Source organism: Montipora capricornis, chromosome 10 (assembly GCF_036669925.1).
Source record: "Montipora capricornis isolate CH-2021 chromosome 10, ASM3666992v2, whole genome shotgun sequence".
NCBI lineage: Eukaryota > Metazoa > Cnidaria > Anthozoa > Scleractinia > Acroporidae > Montipora > Montipora capricornis.
The window spans coordinates 21,286,051-21,310,515 of NC_090892.1; the positions used below are offsets into that span (position 1 = coordinate 21,286,051).

Consider the following 24,465-nt stretch of genomic DNA (forward strand, 5'->3'; position numbering starts at 1 on the left):
TTAGCTTAGACAAACAGCATATTTCAAGCATATTTTTGGCATTAACTCTTAGGTGAGCTCTTTATTGGCACAAAACAAACGTCGGAAAGATTACGTATTAGGGAGTTTGGAAACGTCAACGGCTACGGCAACGGATTTGAAGTAAAGAGTGAGACTGAAAGATTCACCGTAGTTTGTCCACGTTGTCGTCAAAACCTTAAATTTGGTCATTTCATTTCACGTAGTAGTTTTGCCGAGTACGGGAGAGAAAGGTACAAAAATGCGTGTTGCACGTGCAGCACGATCATTTTGGTTCTTGTAACCACTAATATTACTGCTTTTTGGCGTTGTCGTTCCATACCAATCCAGTTTTAGGACAGTTCGCTCATATTGAATAATATAAACAAGATGGAACAATCATGAAATACTTAGAACAGTTCAAACTTATATTTTGAAGTGACATTTTCGTCACCGTAGCCGTCGTGGTTTCTTAAACTCCATATTGTCACAGTGACTACCGCAAAAATGAGAGACAAAATCGGTAGATAAATTTTAACGAAAATTTCTCTGTAGATACTTGACGTATAAATGGATTCTTCTCATTACGATATGATATTCATCACAAAACCCTTTCTGTCTTTGTGTGGAAGAGGTTTCGCTACACATCCATAAGAAGCACCAGTAGATTTCGAAGGGTGGTTTTAATTTCCAGCTTTCAAAGATATATTCGCAAACAAAGTGGAGGAATTGTAGAAACTCAAAAAGAGGTCGGGTTATCCGAAAGAAATTTAGAAATCACACAATAAGTCTCTGTATAGCAATTCGGCGTGATCCATGATTTATCAGTGCGTAGATTGAGTCAAAAGAAAGAAATTGGACTTTGGAACTCTGCAGCTGTTTTTTCTTGGTGACACAGCTTGGTTTGCCGGTTAAAGACTACGAAAAAAGATCAAATTTGCAAACATTTTTAGCCTAAATATATTACATCAGATGTGTGGTGTGCTGATCACACCACTGATTCCGATTCCGGTTAGTAAACTTGTCACTCTAGGCATGGTAAGAGGCTGCAAAATTTTCAATGGACAAGTTGTAATTGTATAAATTAAACTTTTTTGTCATCTAAACAATGGTATATCTTCCATGACTTCTTACAGCTTTAATTCCGTCCACACTCCTCGAAATAAAGGTTTATATGATGGTCACATCATTAATCTGTGGCGTCACGCAACGCTTTTAAATCATTTCCTTTTTTTCTTCAGATTTTGAAAGCGTGTTCGCTTAACAACTAACTAGCAAAATTTTGAGCTTTGAGTTTTATCGAAAGGCTGTTTATTTTGAGTGTAAGTTTTGGATTTCAAGGTCCGTCATTACTCACGTTCAAAACTGGCAGAGGGGAGCTCATAGGGTTGTATCTAGAGAAAATGAGGTCATGTAGTCAGTAGCTTAAAATTGCAGCTTGTAAGCGCAATTTATTATATACGCAAAAAACGGGTAGAAAAGTCTGAAAGCCCGAAAATCTCGTGCTGCATATTAATTAGGCCGCGTACACACGCATTGCATTCTTAAACTAGTGAGTGTTTGACGTCATTTTCTCCTCGACCCAGCCCTCTCAAGATTTTAAAGTTACTAATGGCGGACCAATAAATAAGAAAATTCCAGCTAGAATAAACAGGTGTCTTTTTAAAATCAGAACTTAAAACTTGGGTGAGTTAGTGTTTAGTTAACATACTTTTGAAATCCAAAGGAAAAACAATTTTTTTTTTGGTCGTAGTACCACTTTAAGCTTTCATTAACGGCTTTGTGGCGGCCTGTTGGCGGTTCGGGGAGAGGGCGGGTGGAGGTTCTTTCTCTGTTTGAAAAGGTAGATCTTAAAGCTTCGAACAAAGCAGGAACTCATGACATGGAGACTGCAATTCCCATATCTCTTCTTGGAGTTAGCGTTTTCTCAGAGTTTGAATCTTTTAGGCCTGGCCAAACGCTCGCAACATTTCAACGCACCTTTTTGCAACATTGTCGGATGATGTTGCGACATGCCTTGAACGGGCTGGCTGAACGCAACGTGTCGATGTTTATGTGCCCCAGACTCTGTCGTGCAACAAAGTGGACATAGCGAGCACTCCCTAGTGCAACGATGTTACGTGAATGTGGCCAAACGAGTACAACATCATGCAGCATCCAAAATGTTGCACGAAAACTGTGACCGTTTTCAAATTTGATCCAACATCATCTAACATGTTGTAATATATCGTAACGTATTGCAACAGGACACAGGCGCCCCAAGCTCAGTGCGAGAGAAAGCAAACAACTAACATAAGGATTTTTATGGGAATCCCGATAAACGACCTGAGAAGATACTTTTACGAAATAATTCTCAATTAAAAAGCCTAAGCTTATTGCCCTTGTGGAGAAAATGTTCCCACGGTTAAAATTCCACGGTATAATTCAAGGGAAAAGGTTTTTCTTTAATTTCAATCGCCTTGGCGTGCATTCGAAGCCCTGCCAGCGAGGTCAGTCGGCTGTTAGTGTCCCAAACGAAACGATAAAATGATGAAAAACATCCTCACGAACTTTGAAGACGATACGGCGACCGTTGAGTTCGGTTTGGAACCAGTCTTTGTTTGTGGCTTGGTAACGAGTCTTTTTTTGTTTGCTGACCTGCAGATTAGGAAGAGAGGGTGGTGGAAATGGCCCAGCAACCCTATTCAAAGGCACCTCGGCCCGTTTAAACGGTTTCAACATTTGACCAACATTCGTTCAACAAAAGTTAAACGGGTGTTGGGCAAATGCTGGACGCAAAAACAAATTCGTGCAGAGGCCGCTCAAACGGTTTCAACATTGCGCCAACATTGCGCCAACATTGCGCCAACAAGACTCTCTCTTGTCCAGATAAACGACGTACCGCCACATTGATTTGGCGATCATGAAGCATGCGTGTGTTCTACATTTGTTGAACAGAGTGGCCATCCAACTCACCATGCCCCGTCTTCGTCATTTATTCCGAAGCCGTGCGCGCGTGAGACATGTAATACTCAGTGACCGAAGATTAAAATGCAATTAAAAATCGAGTAAGCTTGAAACAAATTATGTTAGAAATATTGAGCAATATCTCCAAACTCAGCTCGGTGACCCAACCTGAGTTTTTTGGCACACCTGTAAGTGAATCTATCATGTAATCAGTTATGAGCTAGTACTAACGAGGCTTGTGACGTTCTTAACCAGTGGACAAAGTCCCACCTCCTCTTCTTTTGATATTCGTTTTGCTTGCGATTGTTGCCTTGAATAAAAATGAGGAACAAACTACCCTTGGAATTTGTCATCTTGCATGGCATAAAAAGTACCTGGAACGGATAAAAATTGCCGCCTTTTATCAGGCTAAAGGAAAGCTACAAACAGGGGCGGATTTAGGAGGGAGCCGAGGCGGCCGCGCCCCCCCCCCCCCCCCCTTTCAGTTCGTCAGAGATTTTTTTTTTTGTCAAAATATACAATAATTTTATCATTTTGTAAGCAGTCTGTTGGAGCTTTTGATTTTTTTAGCTAAAGCGTGATTTTTCGCTAATAGTATGACCAAAGTTGTGCGAATAAACTTTCAACTTACAGGAGTTAATATTATCCTTTCGAAATAAGGAAGAAGACTGGATGCGAAATACTTGTCTACAGTCAACGTATCTTACAGAGACTGTAACAACGTAAAATCTTAATGCCTACATATATAATTATATATATTTTGTGACATTGGAGCGAAGAGTCAAAAACCATGCATCATTATAACCATATTAAACTTATAATATTATTCAATATGGAATCCTGATACTTTACGTTCCAGATTGCACCAGAGTGCATGTAAGAGTACCCAAATTTTCAAAATTTTCTGGGGCGGCATGCCCCCAGACCCCCCTAGAAAGTAGCGCCTAAGGCGCTACTGAGGCGCGCTAACGCGCGCTTAGTTTTCTTGTTCGGCCCCCACTTTCAAAAAATGCTGGATCCGCCCCTGACAAATACCTTACACAAGTCTTTGGCCTTTCCCTCTTTCCCTGTCTTTTGGCATGCATCGATCCAAGGGAATAAATTAAAGCAATATAAACTAAGAAAGACATCGGTGTCACCTCTCTGTGCTCCACGATTCGTTTGAGTTTCTTATTCTGGAATTTCAGATGGTTTCAGGCTAAACCGTCAGCAACACTGCCAGACCCAAGTAAACGGCTTATCACTTAAAGTGCCCCGCGTATGACAAAAAGTCAATTGTTATGTTTCCTTGGATTTCAAAACTATGTTAACTAAAATCTAAGCTACCAAAGTTTTAAGCCTTGATTTGAAAAAGACACCTGTTTATTTTAACTGGAATTTTCCTATTTAATGGTCCGCTGTTACTAACTTTAAGATCTTGAAAGCTCATTTACACAGAGCGATTTTATCGCGTGACAAGAGCTGCGATCGAACGGCGATTTTACGGCGACAGCAAATCGCGCGTGTGAACAGCCGGCGATTTCACTGCGATTAGTAGCGCGACCAATCGCAGTCTTGTCGCCGCAAATTCGAACATGCTCGAAATTTAGTGCAACTTTGCTGCGATTTTATCGCAGCTCTTGTCGCACGATAAAATCGCTCTGTGTAAACGAGCCTCGAGAGAGAGCTTGATCGAGGAGAAAATGACGTCACAGACTCACCAATTTAAGAATGCAATGCGTGTATACGCCGCGGAATGCAGCACGGGAGTTTTGGGCTTTCAGACTTTTAAACTCGCGTTTTGCATCTATATAATAAGCTGCATTCACTCGCTGAAATTTTAAGCTAGTGAGCCTCTTGACGTCACTTTCCCTGGATCCAACCCTCTGAGGTCTAATCGGTCAGTTTTGACCGTGAGTAATGGCGGACCGTGAAATCCAAAACTTACACTCAAAATAAATGGCTTTTCGATAAAAATCAAAGCTCAAAATTTTACCAGTCAGATGTTAAGCAAACATTTTTTCAAAATCTGAAGAAAAAAAAGGAAGTGATTTTTTTTTTCAATCACAGGGGCACTTTAACGGGCTTCCCTATAAGAGGAAGGGGATTTGAAGAACAGACAACAAAAATGTAACAGTTCTTTATTAGTCGAAAACGTACACCTTTAACAATATTTTTGCTACGAAATGGATGTAAAATGGATACTTCGGTCGTTAAAGGATTAATTTAAAAGTAAAGATGTCAAGCCACATCCAAACCAACGAGTTTTATGGGGTCATTTTTTGTGACAAGTTTAATTTATGCAAAGTGTTTTCCTAAACGTTGATGCGCCAACTTTTACATGCGACGAATATTCACCATAAGAATATTTCCTCGTGCATGACTTTCAAATACTCGTCTTGGTTTCGTGAATCTCTGCTGCTCAGTGGCTCTCGCTCTTCCGCTATCCACACCGAGCAAAGCCTAAGATACTTGTGACAGAAATTACCATGTAAATTGAGGCTAACAATGGTTACGGCATGCAAACTGATCGAGAGTCGACACAGTTTTCGTTGAAGAGTGACTCTATAATTGAAACTAGTTGTTGTGGGACTTAAGAAGGAGCAACCAATTCACAGAAATGAGAGGTCTCAAAGTCTGCGTTGAGCATCGAAACAAACAGTCTTTTCAACTTGCTTTAGTTGTGGAAGATATTAAGATTAAGTTGAGGAACAAGTTTGACCTATTTGAAAAGTCCCAAACCAAGAGTTTCAACCATAGAAATCTCCAACCTTTCGTCAAGAATACTAAGTAGTATTCCAAATATTAATTAAGGATATCTTAAGGTAGATTATTACTATAATTCAATTCTCTTGATTTCATCTTCGGTTTTATACAATTAAATTGCTGCGTGGAATCGTGTGTATACAATACAATGCTATTTCTTAATGTTCAAATACGTGATTACGATCGGTAGGTTAATTCCAAATGCTGCGATCGATTTACTGGAAGATTAGAAGTCCGCTCAAATGGGAGCCCTTTTCAGTTTACGTCTGCTTCTGTTTCACCAGACGTGAATTTATTAGTGATAGTAATGAATTTTACTCTTCACATCGTGGATGGAAATTCATGGCGTCACTCTTGGACTAACTTTCATAAGGACGCTGCAGTAACGGAATAAGTGTTGTGTAAACAATTTTAATAGCACAAGATACAGTTGGTATGCCTATTTACTCGGAGGTACTTAAACGTATCTTACGCATAGTCCAGAGTGACAGTGCAGGGAGCCTTGATCACATGACAACCCTTCGTTTGTAATATTCTGTTTTAATTCCATTTCTGAAATTCGTCTATCCGCTACCAATTTGATGAGGCGTTACTCACTCGTCCTATCAAACAATATTTTGGAGAAGGCATGCCATCTTTGTGTCCTTTCTCTGGTCGCTATATAGTACAAAATGCAGAGAATAACTAAAGTATTTATTTGTGGCAGTAGATTTCCACATCAGCTATTTCCGCTATATTATACAGAACTCTGTCTGCGTGATAGTTGGCGCGGCCAAGGGTGCTGTCCTTCGTGAAGACTTCGTCGAATGCCTGTAAAAAAAATGTAAAAGCTTTCAAAAAATACGTTTAAAGAGCCTCGATGGAAAATCACGGAGTCCCTTCCCTGACTTCTTATTGTAAATGCTTGACCAAAACAACTGCGGCCCCTCTTTCCGAAAAGTGTGTTGGTTATCAATAAACGCCTTACGTTATTCGTGGAGATGGAGCCTGTGGTTTTTCGTCCTTTTGTGGATAAAGAAGTGAAGTCTAACCATAAACAGATGACAACTTGGTCTAAGGTTTCTGTGTATGTTGCACCCGGTTTACGCAATTATTAACGTGACATGAGCATAAACGACATAAGGATCAGAAAATGTAAACGATTCCTTTTTCTTATGCATTTGCTGTTTTTTTAGCTCTCATGGGAAATACTGCTACAACGCTAAAGCCTTGTTTACACTGTGACAAAAGCATAAGCAAAAGCATAAACATAAGAATAAGTATAAACAGAGTAAGCGGGAATGAAATAATCATAAGCCTAGGAATAAGAAAAAGGAATCGTTTACGTTTTCTTATGCTCATGTCACGGTAATTATTGTGTAAACCGGGTGCATCATACACAGAAAGCTATAAGACCGAGTTGTCAGCTGTTTCTTATGCCAGCGGATATCCAAGTTCATGATAGTGCTAAAAATGGCGTCCAAAGGTAATGTTTTTTACAAGAAACTTGCTGAGGCGGTTCGCAAGTATCCCTGTCTTTACCACAAATCGTTTGATGAAGTATCCCGAAATAGTAAAATTCCCGGTCCGCTAGTTGCAGTTCCCATACCAGATTATGAAAGTCTCCTTGTTCTTTCCTCTTTCGGAAAATATCCCGTACTCAACAGCTCCCACTCTCTCACCGTTCTCTCTCTTGTCGACGTCGTCTTCTTCTACGTAGTGACGTAGCAGGTATGGATTCTTCATCCTCCATTTTGGAAACGTAGATCGTCCCATTCTCCACCGAGTCTTTGCTGGAGCTAACTGTGCTTGCGCATGTCACTTCTCTTACGCTTATGCAACAAGTGTGAACTTCGTTATGCTTATGCTTATGAAGCAGTGTAAACCAGGCTTAATAAAACCGAGGATTTGGCAACTCACCGCTTTAATTTGCCTGACTCCTTGCATTACTGTCACAGCTTTCTTAGCTGCCTTTGAGGGCAGAGATGAACTCTCAAACAAACCGTCCTGGAGATCTGGAGATCTGGCCCGAAGGTCGTGGGTTCAATTCCCGCCCTGGTCAGAGTTTTTCTCTGTCCTTGTGTGGGCCCATTTCCATCAGTGGGGCTGGCGCTCACATGGTTCATATGGGATAGAAATCTAGCACTTCACATTACCCTCTATTCAGTTAACTCTGATTAAAATATAAGTGCTACACGGCCAACGTTTGTATAAACGTAACCTTTCTTTGTACTAGTACATGTTCATTGCCGTGACCTTAACATCTTCAGTTCCCACGGCCTGCTCCCGTCTGGCCTTGTGGCTTGGTCGGTAGGGCGGCGGAGATCTGGCCCGAAGGTCGTGGGTTCAATTCCCGCCCTGGTCAGAGTTTTTCTCTGTCCTTGTGTGGGCCCATTTCCATCAGTGGGGCTGGCGCTCACATGGTTCATATGGGATAGAAATCTAGCACTTCACATTACCCTCTATTCAGTTAACTCTGATTAAAATATAAGTGCTACACGGCCAACGTTTGTATAAACGTAACCTTTCTTTGTACTAGTACATGTTCATTGCCGTGACCTTAACATCTTCAGTTCCCACGGCCTGCTCCCGTCTGGCCTTGTGGCTTGGTCGGTAGGGCGGCGGAGATCTGGCCCGAAGGTCGTGGGTTCAATTCCCGCCCTGGTCAGAGTTTTTCTCTGTCCTTGTGTGGGCCCATTTCCATCAGTGGGGCTGGCGCTCACATGGTTCATATGGGATAGAAATCTAGCACTTCACATTACCCTCTATTCAGTTAACTCTGATTAAAATATAAGTGCTACACGGCCAACGTTTGTATAAACGTAACCTTTCTTTGTACTAGTACATGTTCATTGCCGTGACCTTAACATCTTCAGTTCCCACGGCCTGCTCCCGTCTGGCCTTGTGGCTTGGTCGGTAGGGCCGCGGAGATCTGGCCCGAAGGTCGTGGGTTCAATTCCCGCCCTGGTCAGAGTTTTTCTCTGGTCTTGTGTGGGCCCATTTCCATCAGTGGGGCTGGCGCTCACATGGTTCATATGGGATAGAAATCTAGCACTTCACATTACCCTCTATTCAGTTAACTCTGATTAAAATATAAGTGCTACACGGCCAACGTTTGTATAAACGTAACCTTTCTTTAACTAAAATCTAAGCTACCAAAGTTTTAAGCCTTGATTTGAAAAAGACACCTGTTTATTTTAACTGGAATTTTCCTATTTAATGGTCCGCTGTTACTAACTTTAAGATCTTGAAAGCGCATTTACACAGAGCGATTTTATCGCGCGACAAGAGCTGCGATCGAACGGCGATTTTACGGCGACAGCAAATCGCGCGTGTGAACAGCCGGCGATTTCACTGCGATTAGTAGCGCGACCAATCGCAGTCTTGTCGCCTCAACTTCGAACATGCCTCGAAATTTAGTGCAACTTTGCTGCGATTTTATCGCAGCTCTTGTCGCACGATAAAATCGCTCTGTGTAAACGAGCCTCGAGAGAGAGCTTGATCGAGGAGAAAATGACGTCACAGACTCACCAATTTAAGAATGCAATGCGTGTATACGCCGCGGAATGCAGCACGGGAGTTTTGGGCTTTCAGACTTTTAAACTCGCGTTTTGCATCTATATAATAAGCTGCATTCACTCGCTGAAATTTTAAGCTAGTGAGCCTCTTGACGTCACTTTCCCTGGATCCAACCCTCTGAGGTCCAATCGGTCAGTTTTGACCGTGAGTAATGGCGGACCGTGAAATCCAAAACTTACACTCAAAATAAATGGCTTTTCGATAAAAATCAAAGCTCAAAATTTTACCAGTCAGATGTTAAGCAAACATTTTTTCAAAATCTGAAGAAAAAAAAGGAAGTGATTTTTTTTTTCAATCACAGGGGCACTTTAACGGGCTTCCCTATAAGAGGAAGGGGATTTGAAGAACAGACAACAAAAATGTAACAGTTCTTTATTAGTCGAAAACGTACACCTTTAACAATATTTTTGCTACGAAATGGATGTAAAATGGATACTTCGGTCGTTAAAGGATTAATTTAAAAGTAAAGATGTCAAGCCACATCCAAACCAACGAGTTTTATGGGGTCATTTTTTGTGACAAGTTTAATTTATGCAAAGTGTTTTCCTAAACGTTGATGCGCCAACTTTTACATGCGACGAATATTCACCATAAGAATATTTCCTCGTGCATGACTTTCAAATACTCGTCTTGGTTTCGTGAATCTCTGCTGCTCAGTGGCTCTCGCTCTTCCGCTATCCACACCGAGCAAAGCCTAAGATACTTGTGACAGAAATTACCATGTAAATTGAGGCTAACAATGGTTACGGCATGCAAACTGATCGAGAGTCGACACAGTTTTCGTTGAAGAGTGACTCTATAATTGAAACTAGTTGTTGTGGGACTTAAGAAGGAGCAACCAATTCACAGAAATGAGAGGTCTCAAAGTCTGCGTTGTGCATCGAAACAAACAGTCTTTTCAACTTGCTTTAGTTGTGGAAGATATTAAGATTAAGTTGAGGAACAAGTTTGACCTATTTGAAAAGTCCCAAACCAAGAGTTTCAACCATAGAAATCTCCAACCTTTCGTCAAGAATACTAAGTAGTATTCCAAATATTAATTAAGGATATCTTAAGGTAGATTATTACTATAATTCAATTCTCTTGATTTCATCTTCGGTTTTATACAATTAAATTGCTGCGTGGAATCGTGTGTATACAATCCAATGCTATTTCTTAATGTTCAAATACGTGATTACGATCGGTAGGTTAATTCCAAATGCTGCGATCGATTTACTGGAAGATTAGAAGTCCGCTCAAATGGGAGCCCTTTTCAGTTTACGTCTGCTTCTGTTTCACCAGACGTGAATTTATTAGTGATAGTAATGAATTTTACTCTTCACATCGTGGATGGAAATTCATGGCGTCACTCTTGGACTAACTTTCATAAGGACGCTGCAGTAACGGAATAACTGTTGTGTAAACAATTTTAATAGCACAAGATACAGTTGGTATGCCTATTTACTCGGAGGTACTTAAACGTATCTTACGTATAGTCCAAAAGGGTTGTCATGTGATCAAGGCTCCCTGCACTGTCACTCGTTCGTAATATTCTGTTTTAATTCGATTTCTGAAATTCGTCTATCCGCTACCAATTTGATGAGGCGTCACTCACTCGTCCTATCAAACAATATTTTGGAGAAGGCATGCCATCTTTGTGTCCTTTCTCTGGTCGCTATATAGTACAAAATGCAGAGAATAACTAAACTATTTATTTGTGGCAGTAGATTTCCACATCAGCTATTTCCGCTATATTATACAGAACTCTGTCTGCGTGATAGTTGGCGCGGCCAAGGGTGCTGTCCTTCGTGAAGACTTCGTCGAATGCCTGTAAAAAAAAATGGAAAAGCTTTCAAAAAATACGTTTAAAGAGCCTCGATGGAAAATCACGGAGTCCCTTCCCTGACTTCTTATTGTAAATGCTTGACCAAAACAACTGCGGCCCCTCTTTCCGAAAAGTGTGTTGGTTATCAATAAACGCCTTACGTTATTCGTGGAGATGGAGCCTGTGGTTTTTCGTCCTTTTGTGGATAAAGAAGTGAAGTCTAACCATAAACAGATGACAACTTGGTCTAAGGTTTCTGTGTATGTTGCACCCGGTTTACGCAATTATTAATGTGACATGAGCATAAACGTCATAAGGATCAGAAAATGTAAACGATTCCTTTTTCTTATGCATTTGCTGTTTTTTTAGCTCTCATGGGAAATACTGCTACAACGCTAAAGCCTTGTTTACACTGTGACAAAAGCATAAGCAAAAGCATAAACATAAGAATAAGTATAAACAGAGTAAGCGGGAATGAAATAATCATAAGCCTAGGAATAAGAAAAAGGAATCGTTTACGTTTTCTTATGCTCATGTCACGGTAATTATTGTGTAAACCGGGTGCATCATACACAGAAAGCTATAAGACCGAGTTGTCAGCTGTTTCTTATGCCAGCGGATATCCAAGTTCATGATAGTGCTAAAAATGGCGTCCAAAGGTAATGTTTTTTACAAGAAACTTGCTGAGGCGGTTCGCAAGTATCCCTGCCTTTACCACAAATCGTTTGATGAAGTATCCCGAAATAGTAAAATTCCCGGTCCGCTAGTTGCAGTTCCCATACCAGATTATGAAAGTCTCCTTGTTCTTTCCTCTTTCGGAAAATATCCCGTACCCAACAGCTCCCACTCTCTCACCGTTCTCTCTCTTGTCGACGTCGTCTTCTTCTACGTAGTGACGTAGCAGGTATGGATTCTTCATCCTCCATTTTGGAAACGTAGATCGTCCCATTCTCCACCGAGTCTTTGCTGGAGCTAACTGTGCTTGCGCATGTCACTTCTCTTACGCTTATGCAACAAGTGTGAACTTCGTTATGATTATGCTTATGAAGCAGTGTAAACCAGGCTTAATAAAACCGAGGATTTGGCAACTCACCGCTTTAATTTGCCTGACTCCTTGCATTACTGTCACAGCTTTCTTAGCTGCCTTTGAGGGCAGAGATGAACTCTCAAACAAACCGTCAAATGCACGGAACAGATTACCCAAGAACCTTTGTACACCTTCTCCACCGAGTGACGTAATTCTGCTGTCCATGGCTTTGACCCAGGCCTTTACACTGATTGATTCCTGGTGCTTCAGTTCCTCTTCGCATTTTTTGCTCCATTTCTTGACACCTTCGACAGGGAAAAATGGCGTTAATAAATAGTACGCCCGCCCCAATGAATTTCTCCCTTTATTTAACGTTATCTAGGACCAAAAAGCTAACCTTTTATTAACAGTGAGAATGATGATGATGATGATGATGATGATGATACGTTGTGAGAGTAGCCCCACTTCCAATAGGGAAATGTTTGCCAGGGCCCTTCTCAACAAGTTTTAACCGCGATAAATGATTTCCAAGAACAACACCACACCTTAGCCAGATGTAAAAGCGTGATATGGTATGTTATTAGATTATTGCGTTTAGAGCGTTCTAATTTGTTCACTCAATCTCGGTTATCAGCTCATATACCGTATGACCTAATATCAAAAATGATTCAAGGGTTGCCAACCTGAACAATTTGTGCGAGAAGCGAAATTTCCCGGGACACAACATCTGACACGTTCAGAATTTGATGAAAATTTAACAAAACAATTATTCCATTTACGCTTATAGAGTGTTTTCACGTGAAGTCGCAGCCATCATGTTGGTGCACTCAAACAATGGACCGGCCGCCATCTTGGTGTACCCACCTAATCCTCCGGGAATTGAGCTCTATTATCATGTTAACGTTTCCTTTTGTTTCGGTGGAAAAACAAGGTTTGTACTGATTGCGTGAGTGAAAACACTCTATTGGATATGAGACTGGTATCCAACGCGTGCTCATGGAATAATTGTTAAATATCCGGTCCATACTAATTGTGTGAAAACTGAACGAGCTGCATTAAGACCGATCTACTACAAGAAAAAGCCGGTTTTGACATGAATTCCAGTTTTTCTGTTAAAATTATTTTTCTACGGCTTGACGGATTAATTTTCTGTTCATTGAATTGCAAATCCCTCCCATTCACATAAATATAAGACCACGAGAAAACCTCGTTCTGACAGGTATGATCTATACATGGCAAGTCTAAATTCAAAACAATATCCGGTGATGAAGATGCGAATATGGAAAGCGCTTTTATGATAACCCACCTTCGCTGACAAACTTGAGACTTCTCTCAATCCTTTCCATTTGGTCTTCTGTACCAGAGACTTGCCTAGCTGATGGGAAAATAAACAACTGAAGCATTAATTGAAGTTCCATTGACAAAAGCCATATATTCAGGTTTTCTATCGAGAGCCATTATTCTTCATATAAGTAAAACTTTTATCAAAAGCCGAGCTTCAATTTGTGTGTACAGGCATAAACGACCTTGCAATAACACGAGTCGTTTCAGACCCAATCGTCTTTGCTTTTTTCACCCCAAGAGCAAAGTAGACAGATAACTATTATAACAATACGATCGAGACAAACTACTACATAGATAAGGAGAAAAATAAATTTTTTGTTTGCCAGAAATCAATTCTTGCTTTTCGGACACAATGATCGAGAAAAGTACCTTAGAACTGTTGAGTTTCTATTGTATTCTGATAAGCCAAATTTTTCTTTAAGCCGCAAACGAGAGGGTAAATCTCTCTTATTCCGTGATCATTTTGCTTCAAGACTGCCTAGTATTTGTTTCTTGCTTCCTCTCTTATTGTACACTTGTTTGAGGGGAAATTCAATACAATCGGAAAAACTGACATTCAAAGCATTCGACGAACCAATCAGAGTACTGATGTGCAGCAGATAGGAAACGCAGAAAGCTACCACTAAAAGTTAGGATAGTTTCTGTTGATATCTAGTCGTAAGAATCAAAATGAGTCGCATCCTCCAGCCAAGTTAAAATTTAAAAATAAAAATCAGTATGCCCAAAAAATGGCCAAAGCAGTCTTTTTAGAGACGACGCCTGGTTCTTAAAAACACTGATCTATTTTGAATTCTAAATATCATGGGTTTTAGTCAGTTATTCGTCGACTTACCCGACAGTTCCAGTTGTTTCGTGACCCGCTTGAGTTTTCTTGTAAAGCGGTCCTTTTCCTTCGCAAACAAATATCGCTCGTACATGTAAGTTCCATACATTTTCTTCACGGTCTTCATCATATCTCTACAGATATCCAAGAGCTGGTGGAAAATCTTGCACCTTCCTGTCTTCGAAACTGTTGGAATCCAACAAATGGCAATTGGTTTGCAATTTTCTTGTTTTGTATTGCAATGCATGGTCAACACCTCGGGGGCTGTAGGCAGAATTTGCCCTTCACACCCTTCCCCAAGAAAAAGCAAAAGAAATATGCAAAGAAGAAGTCCAAGCAAGAATCATCCTCTCATGTTAGGAGCAAAATGTCTTCTTGCAAAAAATGCAAACAAGAGAATTGTTCCTAAAGTGAAAAGATAAGGGATTTCCGATCTTCATATCTAGTCAAATATGAAGTACTCATTGAACAGTGCTTTGGGAATCTGGTAGATATAAGTGAAAAAAGCATGAGGGATACAAGTGCGATTATTGACGGCCTTGTCTTAGGGAGACCACAAAACTTAAGCTTGCACGCATAGAGCAACAAACCTGGAATTTTCCACTTTCTTTTCAAGTTGTTCATAGTTGGGTGACTGGGTGGTGCAGCCTTCCTCACTTCCTTCAATGGATCATGTTGATGAATTAGATCCCAAAACGGTTCAATGTTCTCCCGTTCATCGCTTGACTTAGCGTCTCTTGTCCTTCGTAATAACCCTCGCCCTCGAAGGAATGTCGTTAGCCTGTCATCGGCTGGTTCTCCATCTGGAAGATAATTCTGCTCCTCGTTGACCAAGCTTCTTTTTTGTTTGGTTGATCCTATATCCGGGAACAGATAATTAGCAAGAAAACGTGCCAAACGTGGTACTAGCTCTTTGTTTAGACATGCGTGGAAAGGAAGTGTTTTGACTTCATCGGAACCCATAACGCTGGCATTGACGCTCATGTTGATACAGCTTGTTGCTAAGGAATCCACAGGGGCCTGAAAGCAGATGCTATGAATCTTAAGCACATTCTCGAGTCCATAGTGCTTGATAGATTTTGATGCTTCGATTCCAATGGTGGAATCTCTGTCGATTAGCGACAGAGCTTTCCCTGCAGCATCCAACACAGCTTTTGTTTTGCCTTTTGAAAATTCAGAGTCGAAAACGGCTTGAGTTATGTTGTCCACTCGTCGTTTTTGATCCAGGTAGATATCCTAAAAACAAGAACAATACGGAAAGACAAACATGCTAAAGATGACGACTTAAACCAAGCACGAGGCTACTATTTGTTAGCGCAGTAACTTTTTCACAATGACAACTGATCTTCTTTGAGGAGCAACAAAGCAGTCCGTCACAACTCAGGCATCATAAACTTATAAAGCCAAGGAGATTAATATCAAGGATGCTGCCTTAAGATGAAATCCAAAGTATTCCACCGAATTCCACCGAACACTGTAAAGTACGCAAATTTACCTCAAATCAACCAGTCAGCCCTATATGGTTAGTTTATAACCCAAATCATCCCTATTAACTACCAATGCATCAATTGAGGTATCGGCATGCAGAAATATTGAAGTAATTTCATGTAATAGTAAATGATAAGATTGGTACTAACTCTTGCGTCCTCAAGGTTTCCACTTGCTACTTTCCTGATGTGATCACAGCCATGATTCCGTGCAACACAAACAGGATCCCCCGTTTTATAGCAGCATTTATTCCAAGATGGGCATTCCACGCAACTGCCAAATACGTCTCGTGTGCAGCATTTATTCCAATCTGCACAGCCAATGCAACCTGAAGGGCAAACGACATATTTAACGAACACGAAATAGGGGTACGTTTCATGGGACGGTTGATTTGTTGTTTTTTCGGGGATAGAGTGTGATTTTTTTATTCATAAGGGAATGCTTTAGCCCTTTTAGCGCTATTGTAATATGGAGGAGGTATTTCTTTATGAAGGAATTGCCTCTTGAGTTGCCTCAAAGAGGAGGACGTTTTTTTTTTTTTTTAAAGTACAGGACGACTAGGATCTTTTTGAAAACCTCTTTATTTGATGGCTGTAAAAATATCATTGAGTGGATTAAGAATTGGGCTCCCTCGTCGCCCGGAGTTCATTGTAATGGATCAAAAATGAGACCCTACCTTGTGCATTGAATATCAAAAAAGTAGGTGCATCTTTTTTTTTTATTTTGTGTCACTGTTAAAAAGTATTCATTCGAGAGAGAGCCGATGGTTAATTTCGACTTCACGGCACTTATGTCAGAAAAGAAAAAGTCTTTTGAGAAGGAAGTTTTTTTTCCACTGGGTTAATCCACGAATTGAACATTCCCTCTTCCAATGACACGAGAAAGTTCTGTGGTAAATCTTACACTTAAGATAATTTAGGGGAAAAGGACAACTCCTGAATGCTCCTTTGCCTATGCCACGCTTCTAATGGCCTTAGAACAAGCCTCTAGACATTCCTCATATACCATATGTATGAACAGTCGATCTTGAATTCTCACATAAAACTATAGCGCCAGCTTCTAGCAAATGCTCTCATGGTGCCCTCATTTACGGGAGTAAACAAATGTCTGTCTGCAATCTGCAATTGTTCGGAAATGTTGCCGGTAAAATCCGTTCTCAGGCTGAATCCGTTTTTACCTATAGGTTAAACTGGTGATCCACATTTTACCTAAACCTTGTGCACCCGGATGAATTGACGAAACTCAAAATCCGTAATCTCAAAGATCCTCTCGCAAACCTTACCAAAAGTATTCTGGACAGGTAAAAAATTAACTAGCAAAGTCACCTACTTTGTGTACATTCTTTCAGTTCACAGCTACTGTTGTATCTTTGCTCTGCTAACCAAACTTCTCTGATTCTTTTGTCCAAAATCGTCTGTTCGTCAGTCAGTTTCTGACGATAGAATTCCTCATTCTTTGTGGCCTTTCTGTAATAGTTTTTGGCTTCCTTCAGATTCTCTGTTGCCTGTTGGATGAAGTTATCAGCCTCAACAGCCGCTGCCTTTAAAAGAGTGTCTACCGCTTTAAGCACTTGTTGATGGATTCCAGGGAGGCATCCGTAAGCCTGAAAGGGAACACAATGATAGTTTTGCTCAGCAAAAAGGCTATGTGATCAGTCTCTGAAGAGGAAATAATTTAAGCAAGTACAGCTGCACTTTATTTGAGCGTGTCGGATGTATCTGGCGCTGGCAACAACAATCAAATTTACAGGCTTTTTTTGTGAAATGCGTTTCCAGTTGTGAGCTGCTTTGTTTAACTGTGAATTTTTGGTTCGCTTTAAAAATTTCAACTTTAAAGATTTCTGCTGTTGTTCTGAACTGAAGAGAGAGGGAGTAAAGATTGTCAGTCATGTAATTTCAGTTTTAGTTGTTGATTAAAATTGTTATTATTGTTTGCAAGGCTTGTTTGTTTACTGCTAGTCAGCTCAGAGGTGTTTGATCTGTTTGATCACTGTAAACTGTACACACTAATGACGATTGTACTTTATGCAGAAGCATGATTATTTCCATGAACACTATATTGCTTTCTGGGTTTAGAAACGGGAGCCCCGCTTTTAGGCTTGGCTAAATCTATATATTGGGCTAGTTTTCAATGAGAGTACAAAACCGGAGTAACCGGAGAAAAACCTCTCGGAGCAGAATAGAGACCCAATAAACTCGACCCACATGTAAAGCCAAGTCTGGGAAATGAATCCGGGCCTAATTGGTGGGAGGCGAGTGCTCTCACCACTGTGCTATCCATTCTACTTACTTAGGTTGAGTAGCAACTTGTCGCGGTTGAGAAAGCAGACGACTGATTTTTTCCTCCTTCTTTGGCAATAAAACTTGGTTTCAGCTCAGTTTTTAATGCAAGAAGACTAGTTTTAATTTCTTATTATTTATCATTCAGCTTACCTGGAATGAGGATGTATCAGATGTTCCTAAAACTTCAGGAGATGAGATGTACAATCCCGTCGATGAGATATCAAAGATATTGCCACTCACAGGAAATTCTGTACCACTATCGGAGATCTTGATCTCCGTTGGCGATCCTGTTCCGAGAACACGAGCAAAACCGATCATTTTGACACGAACGTCGAAAGGAGCTATCTCGACCTCGAGCTTTGGACCGCTTTTGGAATTCCCCTTACTCTCTTGGACTACGATAAAACCACTGGACAGTACAAATGGGGATTTAGTGTGAGAGGAAGTCATGTGAAGATGGCTAGAATCGTTCATCTTGATGGAGCAGTCGAAATACCGACCAAAAATGTGAAGGGCTCCTCGAATGGAGAAATTTGACTTTGTATTTAAATTTGGATGATAAAACACCTTTAAACCACCGATGAATGGAGCGTAGGCTAACGAATACGGAAGCGTCGCGTTCGGTATTTCCATGGCTTGCACAAGCTTATCCATGGTCATGTCGTTTAGCTTAGATTCAATTCGACTGAAGTCCGGGTCCATTGCATGGTATGAAATCAAGCAAGGGGCCATTATCTCATGTCCGCTTCCTATACTTCCCATCGTCATTCTGCCTGTTAGTGAAAGTTTCTGTAGTGGGATGGAATTCATGATTTCAGTGTTGAGGGAGAGTTGGTCAAATGTCAGATATCCTCCTTTGTACGAACGATAAAAAGCTCCATCACTTCTCATGGCCAGTTCCACAGTTCCGTTTTCAAAGTTTATGTTTCCAACGAACGAAAGAGGTTCCTTGGGAAAGCTCAGCTTGGAATGTATAGTGAAAGAAGATTCGTCCTTAATGTCCAACTTAATCATGTTGTCTTTTAGTACAAGACCATTTCCTAACACGTAGTTTCGGTTAATCATTCCGGCCAAGGTAAATGCATCGCGTTTCACGAGACCTTGGACTCGATACCACTGCTCACTTTCGAGCATTGTTTTGACGGCCATACACATTTTATCGTTTCTGCATTGTTCAGGCATTCGGAACAAACCGACCATGGATATGCCTTTCTCGAATGATAGCCCTGAGAGTGTCGGGTTTTCGAACAAAGAGTCATCGTCGTCTAAGGAAAGAACTAGCGAGGTGTTGAAACTGTTTCTTAGTAATTTCTTCAGCATATCCACATCTATTCCTGTAATTGCTTCGATGATGGACGGCATTGGAATCTTTGGGAATATAAATCCAACAGAAGTTTTCAATTGCCCTTTGTCCTCATATACCACCGCCTCAGCTTCAGTAGTCTTGTCTACGCCAGGGAAATTCCCAAGACCAGAGATGTGGATGTATCGATTTTTCTGCTTTTCTGAAGTAGCTGACTTGATCTTTGGTTGTATAAAATCAAAATCACTCATTTGACTATTCTGGATAATTGCTTGACTTTCCGCATCTGGAATGAAGGAAAGGCCATATTGTTCAGCGAGTAATTTCACTGACATCTTCTCGGCGGTCCCAGAGATGAAAACGACTTTGGTTTCGTCTTCTGTTTTCAATGAGATATTTGCTTTTGCCCCTCCTAGCTCTGAGACGCCATCGCCCTGAAATGACCATGTGTTCAATTCATCTCCTACGCGATGTCGGAAGGTAATGTCAACTTCAGACACGTTGAGGAGTCCAGGAATTACAGCTATGGTATCAGGTACCTTTGCATGGACAGTAAACGTCTCCTGGCCAATATCATAACTGAAGTGGTCAATGTCTACGGAAGAAAGTTTAGGAAAACCATGAGGAAGCACTCTTATCCTCGCACTGGGTGATAAAGCATGCAAGGTTTGCGCGACGCTGACTGTCTCGTGGCGAGATGTAATGAACTTTACAAGGGGAGGATTAACCACGACTGCAACTTTTACTGGTTTCTTGTCCTCGCTTCCTAAACGGAATGGAAGCAACAAAGTTAAGCCTTTGGAAATATGCGACTGTAGTTCATCTGCCAGAATGCCATCGCCAAAGGAACTAAGTGGTAGTTTGTCCACATCTCCCGTAGAGGCCACAAAGCCGAAGTTTGTCCTGGTCTTTCGAAAGACTCGAGTTTTTGCGATCAGATGGTTGATGAATGGAATCTTGAAAAGGTCGTCACTGACCAGCTTTAAAAGAGCTCGGGAAGGCAGATCGTTTTGAAACTCCAACAAGACTGAAAATACGCTTTTCTTCTTGGGGGCCTTGCGAATAAAAACCTTGCAATCGGACGAATGTGTGTCCTCCAGCAACGGGTCTCCAGAAATCATAAAGACATAGTCGTCATTTCCCTTGAACACTGAGTACATTTCTACATTTTGGAGAGTGAGGTTCTTCAGTGTGTTAGCGTTTATTCCTGCGTGTTCAACGCTTTTCTTCTCTGAAAGCCGGGAAGCTACCTCGTACACATTGAGCATGTCAGCGGCTGCCACCATTGTGTGATGATCGCCGATTTTGGATTCTTCGATTTTTACTGTTGCAGTGATGTTACCTTGATTCCACTTTCCTATTATAAATAATTGTAAATATCAATTGAGTTACAAGCTTTTCATTTGCTGAAGTCTCATTTGCGTTTCACTCTGCTAAATCTATTCCAGAATTTCTTGCTTTACAGTCGAGGTATTAGCCGAGAAGTTTAGTATTACATTTTCGTGAAACGGTAAAGGGCCGGGTTCTTCTGGTCATGAAAGCATGAAAATTCTCCGCTTATAGCTTTTCTGTTTCTTTACTGCGATTTTCCGATAATTCTGCGCCGGGAGGTTACAATCCAAAGTGCGTTTTGGCTTCCATGAATCAAATTCCGCACATAGCCGGGAAGATCGACTCCGCTTCCTGAAAGTGAAGCGGAGCATATTTGTTTACTTCACAGCGAGAATACCATTACGATATCTTTGTAGTGTTTCTTCCGTAAAAAGATTCGTACGGATTCCATCGCTTTTCATCGGCGTCAAGTTCGAAAATACAAATGTACCGTGGGAGCCAAAGATGCTGATTGGTAGGTTATGTTACGCATCAATTGATTTTTGGCTCCAATCTCGGCTTGGCGTCGGAAGTTTGATTGATGGAAGCCAAAAACGCATTTGCCCGTTGGCGCTTGAAGATGAGATTCAGCAGAATTATGAAAATCGCAGTAAAGAACTTGCTCGATATCTGCGGATGACAGGCAAGAAATGAAAAGAAATATATATTAAAAATCTTAGCGTGACATTCGTCATTTGTCCGTTCTCGTCCACAGAGGCCACGATTCTTTCGGTCAGCACCAAGAATAACGACCTCTGGCTCGTTCCAAAATACGCGCAGTCTGTGTGGGATCTATTTTGGTAACCGTTTACAGCTACTCATTGTTTCAAATTTTAGAGATTGCGCAGACTGCGATTCGCAGACTGCGGAAGTCCGTGATTCGCAGACTTCCTGGTTCGGGAACAGCCAGAGGTCGTTATTCTTGGTGCTGCATGACCGAGAGAATCGCGGCCCCTGGGAAAAAGAATGTCATTTCTTGAAAACGCCATGCTAAATATCTTAATTGATCCATATTTATCAGCCTCGTTCCCAGGTTTTCCCCGCCGGAAAATAGCCCTGGGAACGACGGTACATGTTTATTAGGTAGTTGCGTAAGAAGGGCAGGAAGAGGGGTTAATAGTACCCCTCCCTTAAGGACCATTTTTTAGGCTGGAGGCCAGTCGTGCGCTACGAAACGAATGAAATATAGTGTTGGGTATGTTTGCTTCATTACATATAAATAAAAGTAAAGTCACCTTCAGCGTCGAACTTCCACTTTCTCCCAGGATTGTTTTTATCATACTTAAATGTCATTTTGACGTCATCAAGGGTCATTCCTTGTCCCAAGAGCTGCACTGGATCCTCTAGATCAGCAACTACTGTGACTTTACCTTTCTTGATGTTGTAGTCAAAGTTATCTGTCTTCAACTCTGACAAGGAAGGAAAGCCCTCCGGCATGGAAGGCATCGAGCCCAGTGGAACGATTTTTTGTAGAAGACGTTTGGCTGTTGGAAGGCCATCTGATGAAGCAGAGTAAATGGAAAAACAAGGATGAGACAAAAGAGATAACAGAAAAGCAAAATGATGGAAGCCAAAAGCCTTAGACTTACCCTAACAATTGTCTTCAGTAAAATTCAGGGCTTAGGAGAGATTTTAAAAATGACCAGTTAAAGTGGGTCTTTGAATTCCTTGATATTTTCAGGCTTCTCTAATCTTCGTATGTTTAACTAAGGGTTAACCACTGAAATTGCTTGAATCGCCCGCCTGAGCCGTGAGTACGATTGTGAGTAGGATGATTTTGTGTAAATAAAAGCGAGTTGAGATAAAGTTTGGCTTCTTCGTTAAACAGTGACCGGACAGGAAAACGCCCGTTTCCGTCAATTTTTCGGCACACTTTTTCTCTTTGTATGCGTCTAAGTTGCTTTAAAAACTAAAACAGAGAGAGAGACCATCCATCTTTTCGTTCCGGGTTTGAAAACGACCCTGAAAATCCCCGCCAAAATCGATCTCTAGCGAGAAGAATTCAAACCAACGGAGGAATTGAGATCCCAGCAGCTCACGAGTTTCCAATGTAATGTTGATTAGGCTTTACTTCACGAAACTTCAATATCTCTAAATTTTAGTGCATTTGGTAAATATAAAAAAAATTGTTTTCCTTTCCGAGGCCCCCTCTTTGATTTCGAGCGCTTGTTTTGCCACAAACCGCATTTCACAAATACCTAAAATGCTGGTACCATTTTGATCTTGCAAGGTGCTGCATTTATAGTACTTGCCGAGGTCACATAAACTAAACTACAAAAAGTAAAGAGCAAATGTTTCCTTAGTAAATGGCTGAAAACAGTAATTTTTTTCTCACCTAATCTGTGTAGATATTACTATTAGTAAGATCAGACGAAATAACGAAACGGATAAGATTCGAGTCAAAAAATAGGGACTAAACGTTAATCCGTTGTCTCTTTGAAAATTTACAAGATAAACATTAGACATAGCTTTTCCGTGTCAGAAAATCAAAAAACAGTCGTTAGTCCATCATTTTTAACCAAAACTAGAACTGCAATGAAATAAATTGTCTTGCTAATAAGTGCCACGTTACACCGTAGTCGTTTTGGCGAATTTCAAATTTTAAACTTCAGGCCTCATTTGTTCAAATGATGGATAGCGCTATCCACTGGATGACTCAATTGGTTTTGCCAGTGTTTATCCACTGGATAGCGATTTATCCGGTGGATAGCGTTATCCACCTTTTGAACAACCCAGGCCTGGTCAGAATTATTGCAATTATTGAATCGTTAACACTACCCCGGCCCTTAAAAGCTTGGCAACCAGCAACGCTCCGAAACAGTTCCAAAGATAAAATCAGTTGTTAAGGGACTATACATGTTGATACTTTACCTTTGTCAAATGCTAACCCTCTATGGAAAGCGATGAATAAGAAGAAAACAGCAAATTCACCGTGCAAAGTGAAATACATCTTCCGAGGAACCTGCAAAGGGAATTATCAAACAAAACAATTGAATTTTAGAGTCAAAAGATCAATTGCAGGAATAGGTGCTTTTCTTTAGGATGTGTTAGAAGAGAATTGGAGGTTTGAGGTTTACTTAAAACTGTAATCATTAATTGAAAAAAGCGTTTTTAACACCAGAACGATTGTAACAATATGACCAGAAGAAGCGGTGGTAAACGGCGAATGTTCCTCGCCATTCAAACTAATCTGCCATTTTGAACATCTTCCAGCAAAGGACATGTTCCTCTAATATTTTACCACACCGCTCTAAAAATTTCGAAGATTAACATATACGCCTGGCAACAAAAAAAAAGACTTTAAAGCCACGGACATACTTACTAATTAAATCAACCAGGTGCGTGAAAAACGCAGCTTACTTCAAATTCTTCAAACTATTTTTCTACGAATATTCCGTTGGCAGCATCGCCCAAGGATTCTCGAAAACCTCGTCACTCTGTTGAATTATTTCACGTGCTTCAAGCCAGAAATGAAAAAGAAGGTTACTTTTGAACCAAAAGTATCTCGACGAGATTAAATGGTTGTATTGCTGATTCGCGCGCTGATACGTTCATGATATATTCATCATGACTTACCGGTGTTTTCACGGTGCCACTTCCAAAATCAACTCATGCATATTGATAACAGACTAATGTGTCTCCATGGCGGTTGAAGAGATGCTTTCCTCTCTCTTTCAGGAAGCTCTTTGTGGAAAACGGCTCGAAAAACGCGGAGGTAGAGACAGGAAAGAGCTAAATCGAAATAATTTTACACGGTACGAAGCTCACGAAAGATAA

At 40.8% G+C, this 24,465-nt stretch overlaps 2 protein-coding genes across 2 annotated transcripts in view; one reads left to right on the top strand and one right to left on the bottom strand.

The window, feature by feature from the left end:
• LOC138019675 (deleted in malignant brain tumors 1 protein-like) overlaps window positions 1-1,360 on the top strand; it is a 70,707-nt gene extending 69,347 nt beyond the window's left edge. The window contains exon 35 of the mRNA XM_068866537.1: window positions 1-1,360. This exon is cut by the window's left edge and continues 529 nt beyond it. The gene's annotated coding sequence lies outside the window, so the exon portion shown is untranslated.
• Window positions 1,361-9,603: 8,243 nt separating this feature from the next.
• LOC138019517 (uncharacterized) lies at window positions 9,604-24,241 on the bottom strand. The gene is made up of 11 exons (XM_068866339.1): window positions 24,011-24,241; window positions 23,560-23,650; window positions 21,924-22,187; window positions 18,165-20,674; window positions 17,062-17,335; window positions 15,882-16,060; window positions 14,835-15,480; window positions 14,254-14,430; window positions 13,384-13,452; window positions 12,144-12,382; window positions 9,604-11,053 (listed from the first exon to the last, which is right to left on the bottom strand). Exons 2-11 carry the CDS (start codon window positions 23,636-23,638, stop codon window positions 10,937-10,939), a joined length of 4,554 nt encoding a protein of 1,517 aa, XP_068722440.1. The 5' UTR covers window positions 23,639-23,650; window positions 24,011-24,241; the 3' UTR covers window positions 9,604-10,936.
• Between the last annotated feature and the right edge of the window lie 224 nt (window positions 24,242-24,465).